This window comes from Zea mays, chromosome 6, assembly GCF_902167145.1.
Source record: "Zea mays cultivar B73 chromosome 6, Zm-B73-REFERENCE-NAM-5.0, whole genome shotgun sequence".
Classification (NCBI taxonomy): domain Eukaryota; kingdom Viridiplantae; phylum Streptophyta; class Magnoliopsida; order Poales; family Poaceae; genus Zea; species Zea mays.
Window position 1 is genome coordinate 90,544,919 of NC_050101.1, and position 17,878 is coordinate 90,562,796.

The 17,878-nt window shown below is 50.8% G+C and overlaps 1 protein-coding gene across 1 annotated transcript in view; it reads left to right on the forward strand.

The window, feature by feature from the left end:
• LOC103629538 (probable LRR receptor-like serine/threonine-protein kinase At1g56130) overlaps positions 1-17,878 on the forward strand; it is a 62,253-nt gene that overhangs the window by 25,994 nt on the left and 18,381 nt on the right. The window contains exon 11 of the mRNA XM_008650632.2: positions 11,586-11,651. Within this exon, the coding sequence (XP_008648854.2) occupies positions 11,586-11,651 (66 nt within the window). The remainder of the gene's footprint in view (positions 1-11,585; positions 11,652-17,878) is intronic.

Genomic DNA, 17,878 nt, shown 5'->3' on the forward strand with positions numbered 1-17,878 from the left:
CCAGAATCGGAACGAAAATTTTTAATAGTAGCAGAAAACTGGGTGTGAACCATGCGAGTGAAGGACTTGTAAATAGAAGGCAATTCGGAGCGACGTTTCATGAAGTAAATCCCACTATAACGAGAATGATCATCAATAAAAATGTCATAATATTTATGACCACCTTTAGAAACAAACGGAGCTGGACCCCAAACATCAGAATGGATTAGATCAAAAGGTTTAGCAGAATGGGAATTACTAATAAAATATGGGAGTTGTATTTGTTTTCCAAGATGACAACATTTACAATGGAAACTAGACTCAACATGTGTAGGACATAAACATCCTGACTTTATTAGAGTAGACAGACGAGATCCACATAAATGACCAAGACGATGATGCCACTGGGCGAATGACATCGTGGGGCCCGAAGCAGCAAGCACATGAGGTGTAGTGGTATGGTATGAAGGAAGACACAAAGTATCCAAGATGTAGAGGCGAGGCGAAGTTTTACGGCGACGGCCAGTCCCAATCACATCCCCTATTTTGCGATCCTTATCAAAACAAGACGAGTCATCAAATCCAACAAAACAATTATGATCGGTAATTTGACCAACGGATAGTAGATCCATGGATAACTCAGGTACAAAAAATATATTTAGGACAATAAATTTTGGATCAGAAAGAGAACTCTTGTTGGTGACATGACATAATGTACCATCAGCAGTCTGAATAGAAGTACCCTCGGTGACAGGTGTAGTAGTCGCGAGCCGTGACTGGTCAGATGTCACATGAAATGAAGCTCCAGAATCAAGAACCCAAGATGATGACAAAGCACCAGCAGATGAAGTAGCAGCCACCGCAACTGAGCCTCTAGGAGATGGTCCTGTACCACGACCACGAGCAGCACGACGAACACGAAAATCAGCCAGCTTCTCTGGAAACTTAGCGAAGCAGTTCTCAGACCGATGAGTGGTCTTTTTGCAATGTTCACAAGGCTGAAAAGAGGTGTTTCTGGACTTTTGAGCAGCAGCCAACACACTTTGAGAACTCACACCAGTAATAGAAGACATGGACTTAAGACGAGTCTCTTCAGCAAGTAATTCAGATAACGCCTGAGCCATGGTCAGAGTATCAAAACTGTGAAGCAGCCTTGCACGAAGAGAATCAAATTCAGATCGAACTCCCATAACAAATCTGTATGTGAAAAACTTCTCAATGAACTTGTGGGCTGGGCAAGGCACAGTTGTACAAGCAGGCACCATGGAGGTCAAAGCATTCATAAGACGATCAAAGGCTGAATAGTATTCATCAATGGACATATCATGTTGCTCAATGACATGAGTTTGTTGCATAAGGGTATGTAAAAGAGCACCGCTGTTTTGAACAAACCGGTCCTTCAGATGTGACCAGATAGCCTTAACAGTGGTGAATTTAGACAGACTCATAATCATAGTTGGTTTAGTGCTATTGACCATTCTGGATGACCGTGACTTGAGCGTGAAGGTGGGAGACGACGTCCATGGCGCGGTTGTCGGCGTCCCGATGTGGGTCGGCCCGCTGCCGTGTAGCGGCCATATCCAGTTCGAGTCCGACAAGGACCTCCTTTTCCCAGGATAGTGCGGCGGACTTCTCCTGTCGACGCGCATCGGCGACGACCTGCTATAGTGCTGTGGTGGCCAAAGTAGCGGCGAGGGCATCCTTCTGCAGCAGGCACGCAACTTCCTCCTCAGCAGTCGCCAGGCTTGAGGTGGTGTCGTCGGCCATGGTTAGGGGGTGGGGCTGAGACAGTGGCTGGCTGTGATGGATAGGTAAGCGGAAGTGAAACCTAGGTCTTGTGATACCATGATAGAGGATATACTGCCATATGTTTTGTGTGTCATTGATTGAGGAGAACAATACACATATATAGGCAGAGCGCCTTGAGGTGTCGGGAACCCCTTCCCTATGGTTGGCCAGTGCAACTACGGCTGGGAAGGTGATAGGTGCATCTTAGGCTGGGCCTTAGACACACAGGAATGGCCCAGCCCACACCAGCGGACAGAACAGACATATTGTAACAGATTCAACCAGTCCCTCCGAAGGAGTACCAGCCAACGTAGCCTTAGGCTTCCTGGTTCTCGACCGATGACGACAATGTTTGCTCCTCGTCTCAGAAGCAGAAGTCACCATTGCTGCCATTGTTGAATGAGAAACTTGTTCCGTGGGAGGGCTGAGCCGCTGCCAAAATGCCAATTGACGTGGTGCGGTCTGAAGAGGTCCACTGGCAACGAGATCCTAGATGGAGGCACGCCCAATAGGCTCCTTAACCAACTTCCTAGCCTTTACATCACCGCCGGCGAGGCGATCCCAGATTGAAACACCCATCTTACACCTTAACCAGCGTCTTGGTACCACCCTTTCTCGGGCAGGAGGACACCCGATGTGGCACTGGACTCCACCAAACGATAGTACTTGGAGCGACCAGAACGCTTGGTGGTAAACAGAGCCAAGGAGGGGGGGGGGGGAGGAAGCCAGCGCCGCTTGGGGAGGGGAGGGACCCGGGGACGGTGGTCGCCGGCACCGAAGTGGCTGGCAGTGAGGGGTTGGGGGTTGGGTGGAGCCGACAATGGTGGGAAATGAAGGGGCGGGAGCTGAGGGGGCAACCATATTGTGCCATCTTTATATCTTGAGGTTTGGGATCCCAACATTATGAGTTGGTACTTAAACTACCATGTTTTCTATTGCAATATATTTTTTTATCAGAACCTATTGCAGTATGTTATCCCCTAGATGGCGGGAAGAATGGCTCCACCGCTTGCTCTCGCGCTCTCCCCCACCGCCGTTTCCATCAAGGCCGCACACTGTATTTGCGCCTACCACCATGCGTCTACCCTAGCGTCGTCGTCCGTCTAGTCTGCCCCTCCTGACCTCCCCTGCCCGCGATGGCTTCCCCATTTGTCTGGGATGATAGGGGAAAATTGCTCGCAAATTCTTTGGATTGCTCGCCGGGTAATGCTTTCTAGCTCTCGGTTCTTCAGAGATTTGGATCCTCGGTCCACCAAGCCTCCTCCTCTTCGTCGTTGGGCTCTTTCCTTCTGATAGTGGTATTTCGTCGCTACACTTTTCGTCTTTCAGTTGAATTAGTCAGCTTGGCTTTGCATTCGGTTCTTGGTGGCTCCCCGACGGGTTTCCATGTTGTTGAAGAATCAAACCGACATTTTCGTTTTTCCGTGGCCACTAAGAAAGTTGGCTTCATGGTCCTTGCTCTTAAACGCATCATCTCTGCAAACTTTGACGTCTATTTTGATCTTTGGGGAAATGGAAGTCCAAACTGGAGAAAGGAATATGCTCTTTGGTGCAGAGAGGAGGATGAAAAATGGACAGTTGTTCGACGTAGAAGCAGCCGTTCTTCTAAATTGGTCTCCTTTGGTAAGAATTTGGTGCAAGACTCACCAAACAAGAAACATAGCCCTTCAGGTCATTTCAACAAGGGATTTCTTAGATCAGCTATGAAGAGAAAGTCGAAGCTCATCCCTCATGATACTCCCACTGTTCAATATCAGAAGGATTTTGTGCAAATTGGGAGTTTCAAATGTCCTTTGCAAATTTTAAATTCATACTTTAAATTTCGTTTTAGTTTGAAAAACCGCTCTCTGGTGTCTGCCTTGGTTCTTGTTCCAGCTATCTTTTCTCGTATTTCCCCGGATTTGGATAGGGTGGAGTCACTTGGGGCTCTGTGAAATACCCGTCCCTCATCGGCTGGGAGTGTTCGCACGTTGCATGCGCACTCGTCTTATGTGGGACCCACCTTTCTATTGGGTAAGCTTTGCTACCGGGGTCTTTCGAACACCCACTTCGTCAGGACTTGTTCTAGTTTGGTCAGGTGCCGCCGGTGTTTTCTGCTCGGTCACTTGGAAAAATATTGCAAAAGTTCGCACGTCCAGCCTTCGTCGCGTCTGATTTGGAGGCCTAAGGCACACTGCATTAATGGATTGGCGGCAGGCTGCAATGATGCTCCTGCTGCATTAGAAGTTGCTCCTGGAGACTTAGCCAAGGCCTCTTTGCCTTCGGTCACCGGGCCCACTCAATCTTCCGGTAAAGGCGCCTTTTCGTTCTCTGTCATGGGCACCCGTTCGGCTCCCATCCCTAAAAGAGTTTCGCTCGACTTTCAATTGGCTTCGGTTGCTGGGTCGACTGCTATACTCGGTTGCAGGCATCTTCTCGTTTCTAACGCTGGCCACCTCTCGCGTACTGTTGCCGAGCAAACCCTCTTGCCCTCACCTTCTCGATCTCATCAGTTCGGTGGTCTCTCGTTGTTGCCCTCGTCTCTCTTGCAAATGGCCAACTTCCCGGTGGATCCTCGTCCCTTCCTCCCGCCGGAGATCGTCATTGAAAATGCTCAGCCTGCTAGTGGCTACCAGCCTCCCTCTGCCCCCCTTTGCCTTTCGAACCTATTGGCTCATTTTGGCATGATCAGGAGGTTTTAAAGGAAAAGCAAGTGATCTCCAAAGTCTACAAAAGGCAGGCGCCTAAGAAGATTGAGCACATTGACAAGAAGACTAGGTCTGTGCGTAAGAAGGCTGCTCAACAATCTCACCCTCTTCCAGCCAGAAGAAGTGCAAGGATCAATGCTGTAACAAAGGGACTCAAGGTCTCCTTCGAGCTTGGCTCGACCTCTGGGTCCCGGGAGGTACCCACTCAGCATCTGCCTCTTTCGTTGGAAGATTTGAATGATCTCAATTCTTTTCCTGGGCCGGTTAAATTAAAATTCTTGCAAAATCTCTTAGATTTTGATGGTACTTATCCAGAAATTAATGATATCACCTTGCAGAAGGTGGCCATTGAGCATTGTGGTGTGCCCCCTGAGGAGGCATCCGTGGAGGTGCTGCTTCATCCGGACCCAGGAGCGGAGGGCAACATCATCCTCGCTGAAAACACTCAAGAAATATGAAGATTCACAAAACAACGTCTAATGATGTGTGGGTGGCTGTGTTCTGTTGCGTCCCAAAACTTATGTGGTGGTTTAATAGTCTTCTCTACCCGTGGGGTACTTTCTGATGGTTTTTGGATCTTGGGCGACAAACATCATCTGGCCTTGGTGGCAACTTGGCCTTTTATTTGCATTTTGATGATGCTGTTTTTTCTGATCCATTTTGACCTGGGTAAGTCTGTGGGGAGGGCTCTACCCTTTGGTTGCGTCCTGGATGTGATATCCAGGTGCTTGTTGGCCCTATTTATTTTTGTGATATTTAATGAATCACAATGTTAGAAATTGGAATGTTCTTAATTGGAACATTAGAGGTTTGAATGATGAAGGCAAAGCCCATGCAATGCGGCAAAAAATTGAAGAAAGTGGTTGTTCCGTCTTCTGCATCCAAGAAACAAAAATGAAGGACTTTACCCCTCATTCTTTCAAACGTTTCGCCCCTAGCGCTTCACCAAATTTGCCTTTAGCGCCTCTAGAGGTGCCTCGGGGGGTATTATGATGGGTTCGAATAATTCTTTGCTTCAGGGCTCGATCCAAGAGGTTAATCTTTTCTCTATTACGGTGGAGTTTGTCTCTCGTCTTTCTGCGGACCATTGGAAGTTAACAATCGTGTATGGTCCTTGTATTAGATCGGATCGTATTGCTTTTATCAACTGGTTGAGCTCTCTCGACATCTCTTCAATAGATAACTGGATGTTGTTGGGGATTTCAATTTCTATCGCTCAGCGGCCGACAGAAATAAGCCAGGAGGGAATGTTTCTGATATGAATACCTTCAACTCTATCATTAGCAGACTTGGTATTATCGAAATCCCCCTTAAAGGGTGAAGTTTCACTTGGAGCAATATGCGGTCTAATCCTTTGTTGGTTCAATTAGATTGGTGTTTCACTTCTATTAGTTGGACTACTGCTTTCCCCAACACCTTGCTTTTTCCTTTGGCGAAGACCTCCGACCACATTCCTTGTGTTGCCTAAATCGATTCTTCTATTCCGAAAGCTAATATCTTTCGTTTTGAAAATTATTGGATTGAGTTGCCAGGATTTACTGAAGTGGTTCTTAATGCTTGGAACGAAGAAATCAGAACAACATCTAGTGCTGCAAGAATAGTTGTTAAATTCAAAAATGTCAGATACGTTCTTTAGAAATGAAGTCTACCTCCAATTTAAATCGCTTGATTTCGAACTGCAATAAGGTCAGGACTTCTTTGACTGTCTAGCCAACAGGGTACAACCAAAGATGTCGAGTCTTATTCACAGAAACCAATATGGGTTTATCAAGCACAGATCTATTCAAGATTGTTTGGCATGGACCTATGAGTACATTCATCAATGCCAACAGTTAAAAAAAGAAGCGGTGGTCTTAAAGCTGGATTTTGCTAAAGCCTTTGACACTATAGAGCACAGTGCCATCCTGGCGATGCACAGACAACTTGGTTTCCCTGACAAGTGGATCAGTTGAGTCCAGACCATTCTCGGTTCAGGTTCCTCTGCAGTTCTTTTAAATGGTGTGTTGGGGAGATTTTTTCGGTGTATGAGAGGGGTAACACAAGGTGATCCTCTTTCACTACTCCTCTTTGTCATTGCGGTGGACCTTCTCCAATGTATCATCAACAAAGCCGCAAATATGGGCATCCTCTCGGCTCCTCTTGATGGCGTCACCCATTCAGACTTTCCTGTCATTCAATATGCAGATGACACCCTAATCATCATGAAAGCCTCGCAAAGAGAGTTGTTCTGTTTAAAAGGTATTCTACATTCTTTCTCCATGTCGACATGACTCAAGATTAATTTCCACAAATCCTGCCTCTTGCCGATCAACCTGGATGTCACCAAAACCAATCAGCTGGAGGCAGTATTTGGATGCCAAGTTGGCACCTTCCCGTTCACTTATTTGGGCTTTCCAATGGGTCTCGCGAGACCAAAAGTCAAAGACTACCTCCCTCTCATCACCAAAGTTGAAAGAAGGCTCAACGCCATCAGTTCTTGGTTTTCTATGGCCGGTAGACTCACACTGGTCAACTCTACTTTCTCGGCGATGCCCATCTTTGCAATGTGCACCCTTAAGATTCCAATAACGGTCATCAACGCTATCGACTGTATTAGAAGGGCCTGTCTCTGGCGCAGCAATAGTGAAATGCGCATCGTAATCCTCTGGTCGCCTGGGACAAAGTTTGTTGTCCCAGAAATAGGGGGCTTAGCGGTTCTCAGCCTAAGGATCCAGAACACGGCCCTCCTGCTCAAATTCATTCACAAATTCTATGGCAGAGAAGACATTCCTTGGGTAAATCTTATTTGGACCACTCAATACTCTGGGGCAAGATCCCCCATGCCTCTCCTGAAACAGGTTCCTTCTGGTGGAAGGATGTGTTCAGGTTGGTTGACTATTTTAGAGGGCATGCTATGCCCTGGGTTGGGGATGGAAGGACAATTTTGCTGTGGCATGATGTTTGGAACAATATCTCCCCCAGATCCACCTTCCCTTGTCTTTTCTCATTTGCCAAGAAAAAAGATTGTTCACTTCAAGATTTTTTAGCCAACATGGATATGGAGCGCAATTTTCATACTCCTTTATCTCCTCAGGCTGCTCACGAATACCTGGCTTTCCACGAGATGATGAGCAATCTTCAAAATTCTGCATTTGCCAAAGATAAATGGACCTATTCATGGGGCAATACCACTTTCAGCTCGTCCAAGTTCTATAGTCTCACTTTTCAGTTAATCCAGCTTCCCGTTGCCTTTAATTGGATTTGGCAGTCTAAGCTTGGCAAGAAATTCAAGATTTTTGTATGGTTGGTCTTTAGGGACATAATCAACTCCAAGAACATCCTCAGAAGAAAGAATTTTTTGCCGCTGGACATCAACCTTGATTGCGATCTGTGTGACATGCACTGCGAAGAGACGACCTATCACCTGCTATTTCGCTGCCCCTTCAGTATAGATTGTTGGAGTTATGTGGGTCTTCACTGGAATCATGACCTCGATTTCTTCCCTATGATTCACGAGGCTAAGGGTGCCTGGTCATAGTTTCTTCATGGAAATTCTGGCACTGGTGCTATGGTGCATTTGGAAGCAGAGGAACAACTACATCTTTAGGAATGAGGCCCCTTCGTTTTCTTTTTGGCGACGCTGTTTCAACGACATGTTGAAGTTACAGATGCTGAGATTTAACCCCTCTTCTAGAGCTAGGCTTAAACTCTCGATAGCTTCTTGCTCGTCTTCTTTATTTCCCCTTCTAATCACTATTTCATTCCAAAAATAGTTCCAATAAAATCGTGCTATAGGGGCTTCCCCTATAGCCTTTTTCCCCTCAAAAAAGATAGATGGCAGGAGAAGTCCTGTGCTTTTGCCACCTCAATCTCCTCCAGAACTAGAGATTGTTTTTTTATCGAACACGCAAGAGAGCTACGTATCATTTATATTAAGAAGATAAAAAGGGTACATCGAAAACCCAACACTCGAGCACACACTCCCTAACTGCCTAGCACAAAGACAGATGCACCTGTTACAGATACACCAAGAGGAACGACCAACACATCAACAGCCCAACTCTAGAGCCTGGGCGACTAGGTGGGAGACACCCTTTGCCCCTGCTAAACACCAAAGATCAAGCTCCTCTAAGACCTGGTTCACAAGGCCTGCAAGGCTAGGCGAAACTCCATCGAACACATCTATTGCGAAGCTTCCAAAGAGACCAAGCCCCTAGAATAACCACATAGTTCAGTACTTGTTTGATGAGACCAGAGACTACCTCATTTAAATGCTGCCACCAATCACCAAAGGAAACAACTCTAGGTTCAGGGTAGAGAGACTGGAGGCCAAACTTCTGAAGAAGCTGGAACCAGAACTGTCGGGAGAAGACACAGGAAGCAAGCAGGTGATCAATGGTCTCAAGTTCCTGGTCACAAAGGAGGCATCTAGGATGATGTTGCAGCCCTCTCCGATCAAGCCGGTCGGCCGTCCAACATCTATCCTGAGCAACCAACCACATGAAGAAGCGGCAATTACCCGGTGCCCAGGATTTCTAAATGCGCTCCCAAGGGTCAAAGAGGATCCCTCCCTGGAAGAAACCCTCTTTTTTTTTGAACAAACGCAGGAGACCTGCGTGTCATTATATTAAGAAGAAAAAAACATAGGAGAGACAAGACTTGTCAACCCCTAATACAAAGGCCCCTAGGCCGAGACCCCCCTGACATTAACACAACGCGCCACGCACACAGAGCAATAACCCGACCAAAACGACCACCAGCAGGCAAACTGCTAGGGTCCCCTAGGGAGCTGGCGTAGGAGGAGGTCCTGCAGAGCTGATGCACCAGCCAAGCACCAAACGCTGCCCTCCTCAATCACAGCACTCTGAACTCGCTGGGTGCAGGGCACAACCCCTTCAAAAACACAAGCATTACGATGCTTCCAAATCTCCCAAGCGACCAAAATGATCAAGGAATTAAGACCTTTTCTTAGTCTCTTCTCCACTTCCTTGATACTTTGGCACCACCAATTTGAGAAACGAGTGCATCCAGGCTGAGGTACAATGGAAGAAACCCTCATAGGCTGACTTCGCAGAGTACTGTCCAGAGGGTGAGTGTTGATTGGTGAAACCCTAATCTGATACCATGTAGAATAGTGGAGTGACTTGTATTGATAATAGATGGGATACAATATATATAGAGACTCAACCCTAACCCTAATAGGCCGGCAGCCCAACAGTGGTGCCGGCCCACACACACAGTCTAACAGTGAGAACCGCCAAATGTGTCTATCTTCAACTTCTGGGTCCAGCACAATCTGAGAGAGATTATCCCAAAGCTGCAAATACTCAAGTAAGGCAGCAACACCAAGGGCGCCTTTGAGGCCCGAAATCCAAATATTTTGAGTCAAAGCATCAAGAACCGTTCGGCTGTTGGCTCTTCGTTTGGGAACCAGCCGGAATAGCAGCGGTGCAAGGTCCGCGATACACTGTCCATGGAGCCATTTATCTGTCCAAAAAAATGTATTGGCTCCATTCCCAATCTCGCTACAAATAGCGATTGAGAAGAAGGACTGCACCATATTTGGGGCATGAACTGGAAGTGAATCCCAAGGCTTATCAGGCTCAGTTTTTTGAAGCCAAAGCCATCTCATGCGCAATGCCTAGCTAAGCTTCTGAAGATCAGTGATGCCCAGACCACCAAGCTCCTGGGGTCGACAAACTTTTTGTCCAAGCAAGCAGACTATGACTACCGTTGAGCTATTTCCTTCCTCTCCACAAAAATCTCCTCCTGATCTTATCTATTTCTTTGAAAGCCCACGGCGGAAGCTCTACAGCCATTAGCAAATATACCAACATGGAGGTCAGAACTGATTGCACCAGAATTCTCCTACCTTCCCGAGATAACAGGTCGGCCTTCCAACCAGGTAGACGGTCCGCAATCCGGTCAACAAACAGCTGAATTTGGTCCCTTGTCAACTTAAGCAGGGAAAGAGGTACACCTAGATATCTAAAGGGGAATTCTTTCAGCTCACATGGAAGAACGTTCTGAACCACTGCCACATCCGTTTCTGTGCATTGGATTGGGAAAACATTACTCTTAAGCAGGTTGGCCTTTAAACCAGAGGCATCACCAAAGAGTTCCAACATATCCATGGTTAGGTTCAAATCCAAGTCAGCAGGATGAAGAAAAATAACCACATCGTCGGCATAAAGGGACACCCTGTGTTGCAACGCCCTTGTGGATAGGGGTTGTAGCAGTCCAGCAGCGGAAGCTTTAGCAAAAATCAGACTGAGGACATCCATAACTAGGATGAATAACATAGGGGAGAGGGGGCCCCCTTGTCGCAGCCCTCTTCTATGAAATATGGTGAATCCGGGGATTCCATTCAGTAAGACCTGTGTAGTTGAGGATGACAGCAGACCACTGAGAACATCCCGCCAGATCAGCCCAAAGCTTAGCTTCTGGAGGACCTCCAGTAAAAATGACTAGGATACTGAATCAAAGGCTTTTGTAATGTCTAGTTTGAGGAGAATACGAGCCTGCTTCTGAAGGTGGAGGAACCTGGCTGTTTGTTTAACAAGCAAAAAATTGTCTTGAATGGATCAGCCCTTGATGAAAGCACTTTGATTCGGTTTGAATTTCTTAACTGATTTGCATGCCCCCATGTCAGACTATTGAAAGTTACGTCACCAAATGGAAGTGTCTTGTCAGACTATTGAAAGTTATTATCACCAGTTGGAAGTGTTAACTAGAGTCATTCTGAGCTATAGATTTTACATATGGAAATTACAACAGTCACCTTTACTTTAGAAATTTAATGAACCTTGTAATTTAAATAGCTTCCACTCATGTATGCAATTCGGAAATTGTATATGTTCTCCCCTAAAAATGTTTTAAAATTAGAGATGGTAAACATCACATTTTAAGGTTTATCTGAAAATCTAGCAGGACATTTTGTGTTTGTTGCAAATCTGCATAGGAATCATCGTGCAACATTATCTAAACATTGAACTCAGAATAAAGAGCGCATGTCTAATTCATACATCCATTCCACATACATTCCACACATGATTTTTAAACACTTCGTGCACAATCTTATTCTTGTGCATATAACTTCAAGTTTCAGGATATATGTGTTTCTCACTTTGCTAATGATTGATATCCATTTAGATATGTAGGTGGAAACAACTTAAGTGGACCTGTGCCTTCTGAAATTGTTCAATCATCAGTTTCCTTGTAAGTTGTTTTATTTTTGTTTTCTGTGTTTGCACTAGTTAATGAATGCCAAATTGTTAAATCCACGTAGCAAAAGTCAACATCCTCAGACCTCACTTGGCTTAGACGTCAGGTTCTCCAACTCCATGCGAAGTGCCTGCAGTGTGGTCTTGCGGGCACGGTCGCAGTGATGGCGTCCTAGGCCTCCTTGGTAGTCCGCTTTTTGGGAAAGCGAAAACTGCATCTCAGGTGGGACTGCAGTAATGAGGGCATCCAGCGCCCGTCGATCCTCGTAGTAGTCGCGTCGCCGTACCGAACTGATTCCCACATGTGGCGAACCTGGAGTCGTACTCTCATCACCGCGGCCACTCGACGTAGTTGGTCTTGGTGAGGGTAGATCACCCACCGTCGGGACCGGCGTCCCTAACAACAACCTAGACCCCGCGGTGACCATGGTACCAATCCGGGGAGGGGGAGCCGCGCCGCCTGTAGAAGCCACGATCTTTGTCGACCCGGCCGCTGCCACCAGGAGTGCCGTCGACGCCCGTTTAGGCTGTCGCCGCGTGCGTTCTCGCGCGGAGTGCCGTCGGCGTATCTGCGCCTACAAAGGCTGCCGCCGCGCGCGCCCCCATGGGGTTACGCGGTTGCTCATTGTGTCACCTGCTCTTGCGCTGCCAGCCTGAGTTCGTCGTTGGTGTTGTCGTCGACAGAAGCAAAGTTGTTGGTTCTACTGCCGCGCAGGGCCTCGAGCTCTACCGCTGCCACACATGCAGCATCCGCCGCCGCTGCTTCTACTTCCGCCCTCGTTGCTGCCAGTTCTGCTGCCGCCAACCTTGCAGCCCTCGTCGTTGTCGCTGCAGATGCTCGCTCGTGTTCCTTTGTCGCGGCGACCTCGTCCTCGTGCCGGTGTCGCGCACTCCAAGCAACCGAGCGCTGGGACTGTTCTTCGGACATGGCATGCAAGCGAGGCGTTACTGTGTGGGGAAGAGGCTGACTTGGACGGAAGGCTGCTCATCTGAGCAAGAGAGGAGGGTTGAGTAGGAACAGTCGGTGCTCTTGTTGCCGGCTGAGTACCGGGAGAGGCGCGGGAAAGAGATGAACAAGAGATGTTTAGACTGCATGATAGTTTGGCTTCGATATCAATCGTAAGCAACGAGACTCTTACTCACATCGAGAGGAGACATTACAAGTGGGGCAATTTTTCTTTTTTAATTTTCCTCACACTACACTATGTCATAACCAGCTAATGGTTGGGGATACATAGGATACATATTTATAACCCAAAGGGCTGCCAGAGCATATGCTAAGATGCTCTTAAGGTGCTCCTAACGTGCTGTCCTATTTCTGCCCTCTACTGTGTAAGTAGAGGGACTCTAACTCTCATCAAGAGGATGACACTATGAGTTGGGGCAATTTTCTGTTTATTTCCTCAAACACTACACAATGCCATACCCATCTAAGGGTTGGAGACCCATATTTATAGCCCTAGAGGCTGCACTACCACACCTTCTCACACACACTACACAACAGGATTGTCCTCTAGATGCTAAAGAGACTACAGAGGACAGTCAAAAGCGACTGTTGTCCTCTAGATGCTAAAGAGACTATAGAGGACAGTCAAAAAGCGACTGCTGTCCTCTAGATGCTAAAGAGACTACAGAGGACAGTCAAGCTGTCCTCTAGATGCTAAAGGACTACAGAGGACAGTCAAAGCGACTGTTGTCCTCTAGATGCTCAAGACTTATTCCATCATTCTCCCCCTAAGTCTTGGGCGTCGTCTTGTGAGAAAGTTGGGCCATCCCCGACCTGGAGCAAAGCTCAACAAACTTGATCTTCCCAAGGGGCTTGGTGAGCAGGTCTGCTAGCTGATCCTTGGTGTTGATGTAGAGCGCCTTGATGCTCCCTTCTGCCACACAGTCTCGGATGAAGTGGTATCTCAGCCGGATGTGCTTGCTCCGTTCATGGAACACGGGGTTCTTGGCCAATGCCAGAGCGGACTGGCTGTCCACCCTGAGTTCCACCGCTCCAGTGTCTCTCCCGAGGAGATCACTGAGCAGTCGAGCCAGCCAAAGCGCCTGAGTCGAAGCAGTGGACGCCGCTATGTACTCGGCCTCGCAGCTGGACATGGCCACCACCTGCTGCTTGACCGACTGCCAGCTAATGAGGCACTTGCCGAGGAAGAAGAGGATCCCGCTTGTGCTCTTGCTAGTGTCGATGTCACCGGCGTGGTCGCTGTCGCTGTACCCGACAAGGTGTGCCTCCCCAGGGCACCTCGGGTAGTAGAGACCGTGGTCGAGAGTCCCCGCAACATAGCAGATGATCCTCTTCACAGCCTGCTCATGCTCCGTCGTCGGTCGCTGCAAGAACCGACTAACGTAGCCGACGGAGTATGCCAAGTCAGGCCGTGTGTGGACGAGGTAGCGAAGGCTCCCCACAAGACGCCGGTACTGTGTAGCATCCACCTCCTCCGTCGTGCTGTCGCGACTCAGCTTCAGCCTCTCCTCCATCGGAGTGAGAGCTGGGTTGCAGTCGGTGAGCCCAGCCAGCTCAACAATGCGCTTGGCGTAGGCGGTCTGGCGAAGTGTGATCCCAGAGTCTCCCTGGTGCACCTCAATCCCTAGGTAGAAGGAGAGATGCCCCAGGTCACTCATTTGGAAGGTGGCCTTCATCTCTTCCTTGAACGCTGCCACCTCTGCATCCTTGGCGCCGGTGATCACCAAGTCGTCGACGTAGACACCCACCAGCAGGGCACTTCCTCCATTGCCCCGCCGATAGATGGCCGCCTCGTGCGGGCTTGGCGTGAAACTCATTCCTTTGAGCGTGGAATCCAGCTTGGCATTCCACGCCCTCGGTGCCTGTCGCAGGCCATAGAGAGCCTTGCGCAGACGCAACACCTTGCCCTCCTTGCCAGGGATCGCAAAACCTGGCGGCTGGTGTACGTAGACCTCCTCCTTTAAGTCGCCGTTAAGAAACGCCGACTTGACATCCATGTGATGAACGTGCCAGCCCTGCTGGGCTGACAGCGCAAGGAGGAGTCGCACATATTCCATCCGTGCCACGGGGGCAAAAGCATCGTCGAAGTCGATCCCCTCCTGCTGTAGGAAACCGCGTGCCACCAAGCGAGCCTTGTGCTTGACGATGGCGCCGGCTTCATCCCTCTTCAGTTTGAACACCCACTTAAGGGTGATCGCGCGATGACCATGAGGGAGATCAGCGAGCTCCCAAGTGCGGTTCTTCTCAACCGCGTCCATCTCCGACTGCATTGCGGCACGCCAAGCCGCATGTTTCTCGGCCTCCGCGAAAGACCGAGGCTCACCATCGTCGCATGCAAGATGCAACTCTCCTGCCAGAATGCGAGACGCAGGGCCCGACACCGACGGGTCGATGAGAAGGCCCTCCACCCTTCGATACCGCAATGGCTCGCCGTCGTAGCACGCGTCGACGCGCTCCTCGTCGCGGGAGAGCGGGGTCACGAGCTCCACTGGGTCGTGCTCGACACGAGCTGGTGTCGGCGAGGACGTTCCCAGAGAGGGTACCGTCGATGCTGGAGTACGTGGTGGCGAAGAGCTCGGTGTAGCCGGAGTCGTGGCTGGAGTGCGTGGTGGTGAAGAGCTCGTCGTAGCCGGAGCTGGAGAGCGTGGCGCTGGAGTCGGTGTAGACTTGGGGGCTGGGGTAGACCTGCTCGGAGAAGAGTTGCCTACTCCCCCAGCTCCCTCAAAGTGGACGTACTCGATGGTGAAGTCGTCGTACGTCGGAGTCGTGCCGTCGTCCACCGCCTTGTCCCACGCCCATCCTCGCCCTTCGTCGAACACTACGTCGCGCGCCGTGCGCACACGCTGTGTTCCTGGGTCAAGGATGCGGTAGGCCTTCGAGCCCTCCGCGTAGCCAATGAACACCCCCAGGGTGCTCCTGTCGTCGAGCTTGCCGATGTGGCCAAGCTCCTTGGTGAACGCGAGGCAGCCGAAGACCCATAGGTGAGAGACCGCCGGCTTGCACCCATGCCAAGCCTCGTACGGTGTCATCCCGTTGAGTGCCTTGGTGGGCGAGCGGTTGAGGATGTAGACCGCTGTCACCACCGCCTCTCCCCAGAAGACAGACGACATTCCCCTCTGTTTGAGGAGAGCCCGAGCCATCCCCACAACCGTCTGGTTGCGCCGCTCGACGACGTCGTTCTGCTGCGGGCTGTACGGCGCGGAGTAGTGGCGCTGAACGCCCTCATCCGCGCAGTACGACGCGAACTCAGCTGCCGTGAATTCGCCGCCGTTGTCGGTGCGCAGCACGCAGCTTGCGGCCGCACTCCGCCTCCGCAGCGACCTGCACATGCCTGATGGCGTTCGCAGCCTTTCCCTTGCTACCAAGGATCATCACCCACATGTAGCGGGAGAGATCGTCGACGAGCAGCAAGAAGTAGCGTCGTCCTCCTGGTGTGGCTGGTGTCACCGGGCCACACAAGTCCCCATGCACGAGCTCGAGCCTCTCCTTGGCTCGGAAGCTCGACTGTTGGGGAAAGGGGAGTCGTCTCTGCTTTGTCAACACGCAGACATCGCAGAATTGCTCCACATGGTCAAGGCACGGCAGGCCTCGTACCATCTCCTTGGCACTGAGCCGCTTCAGGGCCTCGAAGTTAAGGTGCCTGAAACGCTCGTGCCATGCCCCGTCGTCTCGACGAGCAGCAAGGCAGCAAGGTTGTGCCACCTTCACATTGAGGATGTATAGCCGATTTGGACTCCTGCGTACCTTGGCAAGAAGGCGACGAGAGGGGTCCCAGATCCTCATGACTCCGTGCTCGACCTCCACGCGCGAATCGTTCTCATCCAGCTGTCCCAAGCTGATGATAGAGTTCCTCAACGCGGGGATGTAGTAGACTCCGGTGAGCAGCCTGTGCTCACCAGATGCGGCGGTGAAGACGACTGAGCCGGCGCCCTTGATCTCTACGCCGGAGGCGTCCCCAAACTTGACGGAGCCTCGGACGCTAGAGTCAAGCTCGGTGAAGAACTCCCGTCGGCCGGTCATGTGATGAGTGGCGCCGGTGTCGAGGCACCATCCTTCGATCATGTCTTTGCTGGAGCCGTCGCCGAGGAAAGCGCGTGCTTTCGACTCATCAAGGTGGAGGAGTGCCGCTGCGGCCGGTGCCGCTGGAGATAGCTCGATGCTTGCATGTGCTAGGAGCAGAGCCTCCTCCTCCGCCTCCGCCTGTGCGACGTTGGCCTGGCCACGTCGTGGCTGTCGACAGTCCCTGGCCCAGTGGCCAAGCTTGCCGCAGTTGTGACAGTCGTTGTCTCGTGCCGGCTTCTTGTTGCCGACGGCGCCGCCTTGGGCACCTCCACGGGCACCACCCTCAGCATGTCCTCGCGCCCCGGCCTGGGCGCCTCCACGCGCCTTGCGCGGCTTGCCGCGTTTGCGGCCTCGTGTCGAGGAGGACTCCCCCTTCTTCTGGTCACCCTGGCAGGCCTCCTCCTACTCCCGAGTGAGATGTAGCTTTCCGCCAATAGTGATAGGGCCAGAGGGAGCCTGTGGTTCGTCGCCGTCGACCACCTTGAGACGACCTATCGCCTCTTCGATCGTCATCGTGGAGAGGTCTAGCAGATACTCGATCGAGCGAGCGATTTGCTTGTACTTCTCGGGGATGCAACGGAAGAGCTTCTCAACAGCTCTCTCCTCATCGTAGGTGTCGTCGCCGAACTACACCATCTTCTGCAACATAGTGTTGAGGCGGAGAGCAAAGTCATCAACATCCTCACCTGGCTTGAAGGCCAGGTTCTCCCACTCCTTGCGAAGTGCCTGCAGTGTGGTCTTGCGGGCACGGTCGCTGCCGATGCGGGTCGCAGCGATGGCGTCCCAGGCCTCCTTGGCAGTCCGCTTCTAGGAAAGCGAAAACTGCATCTCGGACGGGACTGCAGCAATGAGGGCATCCAGCGCCCGCCGATCCTCGTGGTAGTCGACGTTGCCGTACTGAACTGCTTCCCACATTTGGCGAACCTGGAGCCGTACCCTCATCACCTCGACCCACTCGACGTAGTTGGTCTTGGTGAGGGTAGGCCACCCACCGCCGGGACCGATGTCCCTGACAATGGCCTGGGCCATGCGGCGACCATGGTACCAATCCGGGGAGGGAGAGTCGCGCCGCCTATAGAGGCCGCGATCTCCGTCGACCCGGTCGCCGCCGCCGGGAGCACCGCCGGCGCGTCTACGCCCGTCTGGGCTGCCGCCGCGTGCGCCCTCGCCCGGAGCGCCGTCAGCGCGTCGGC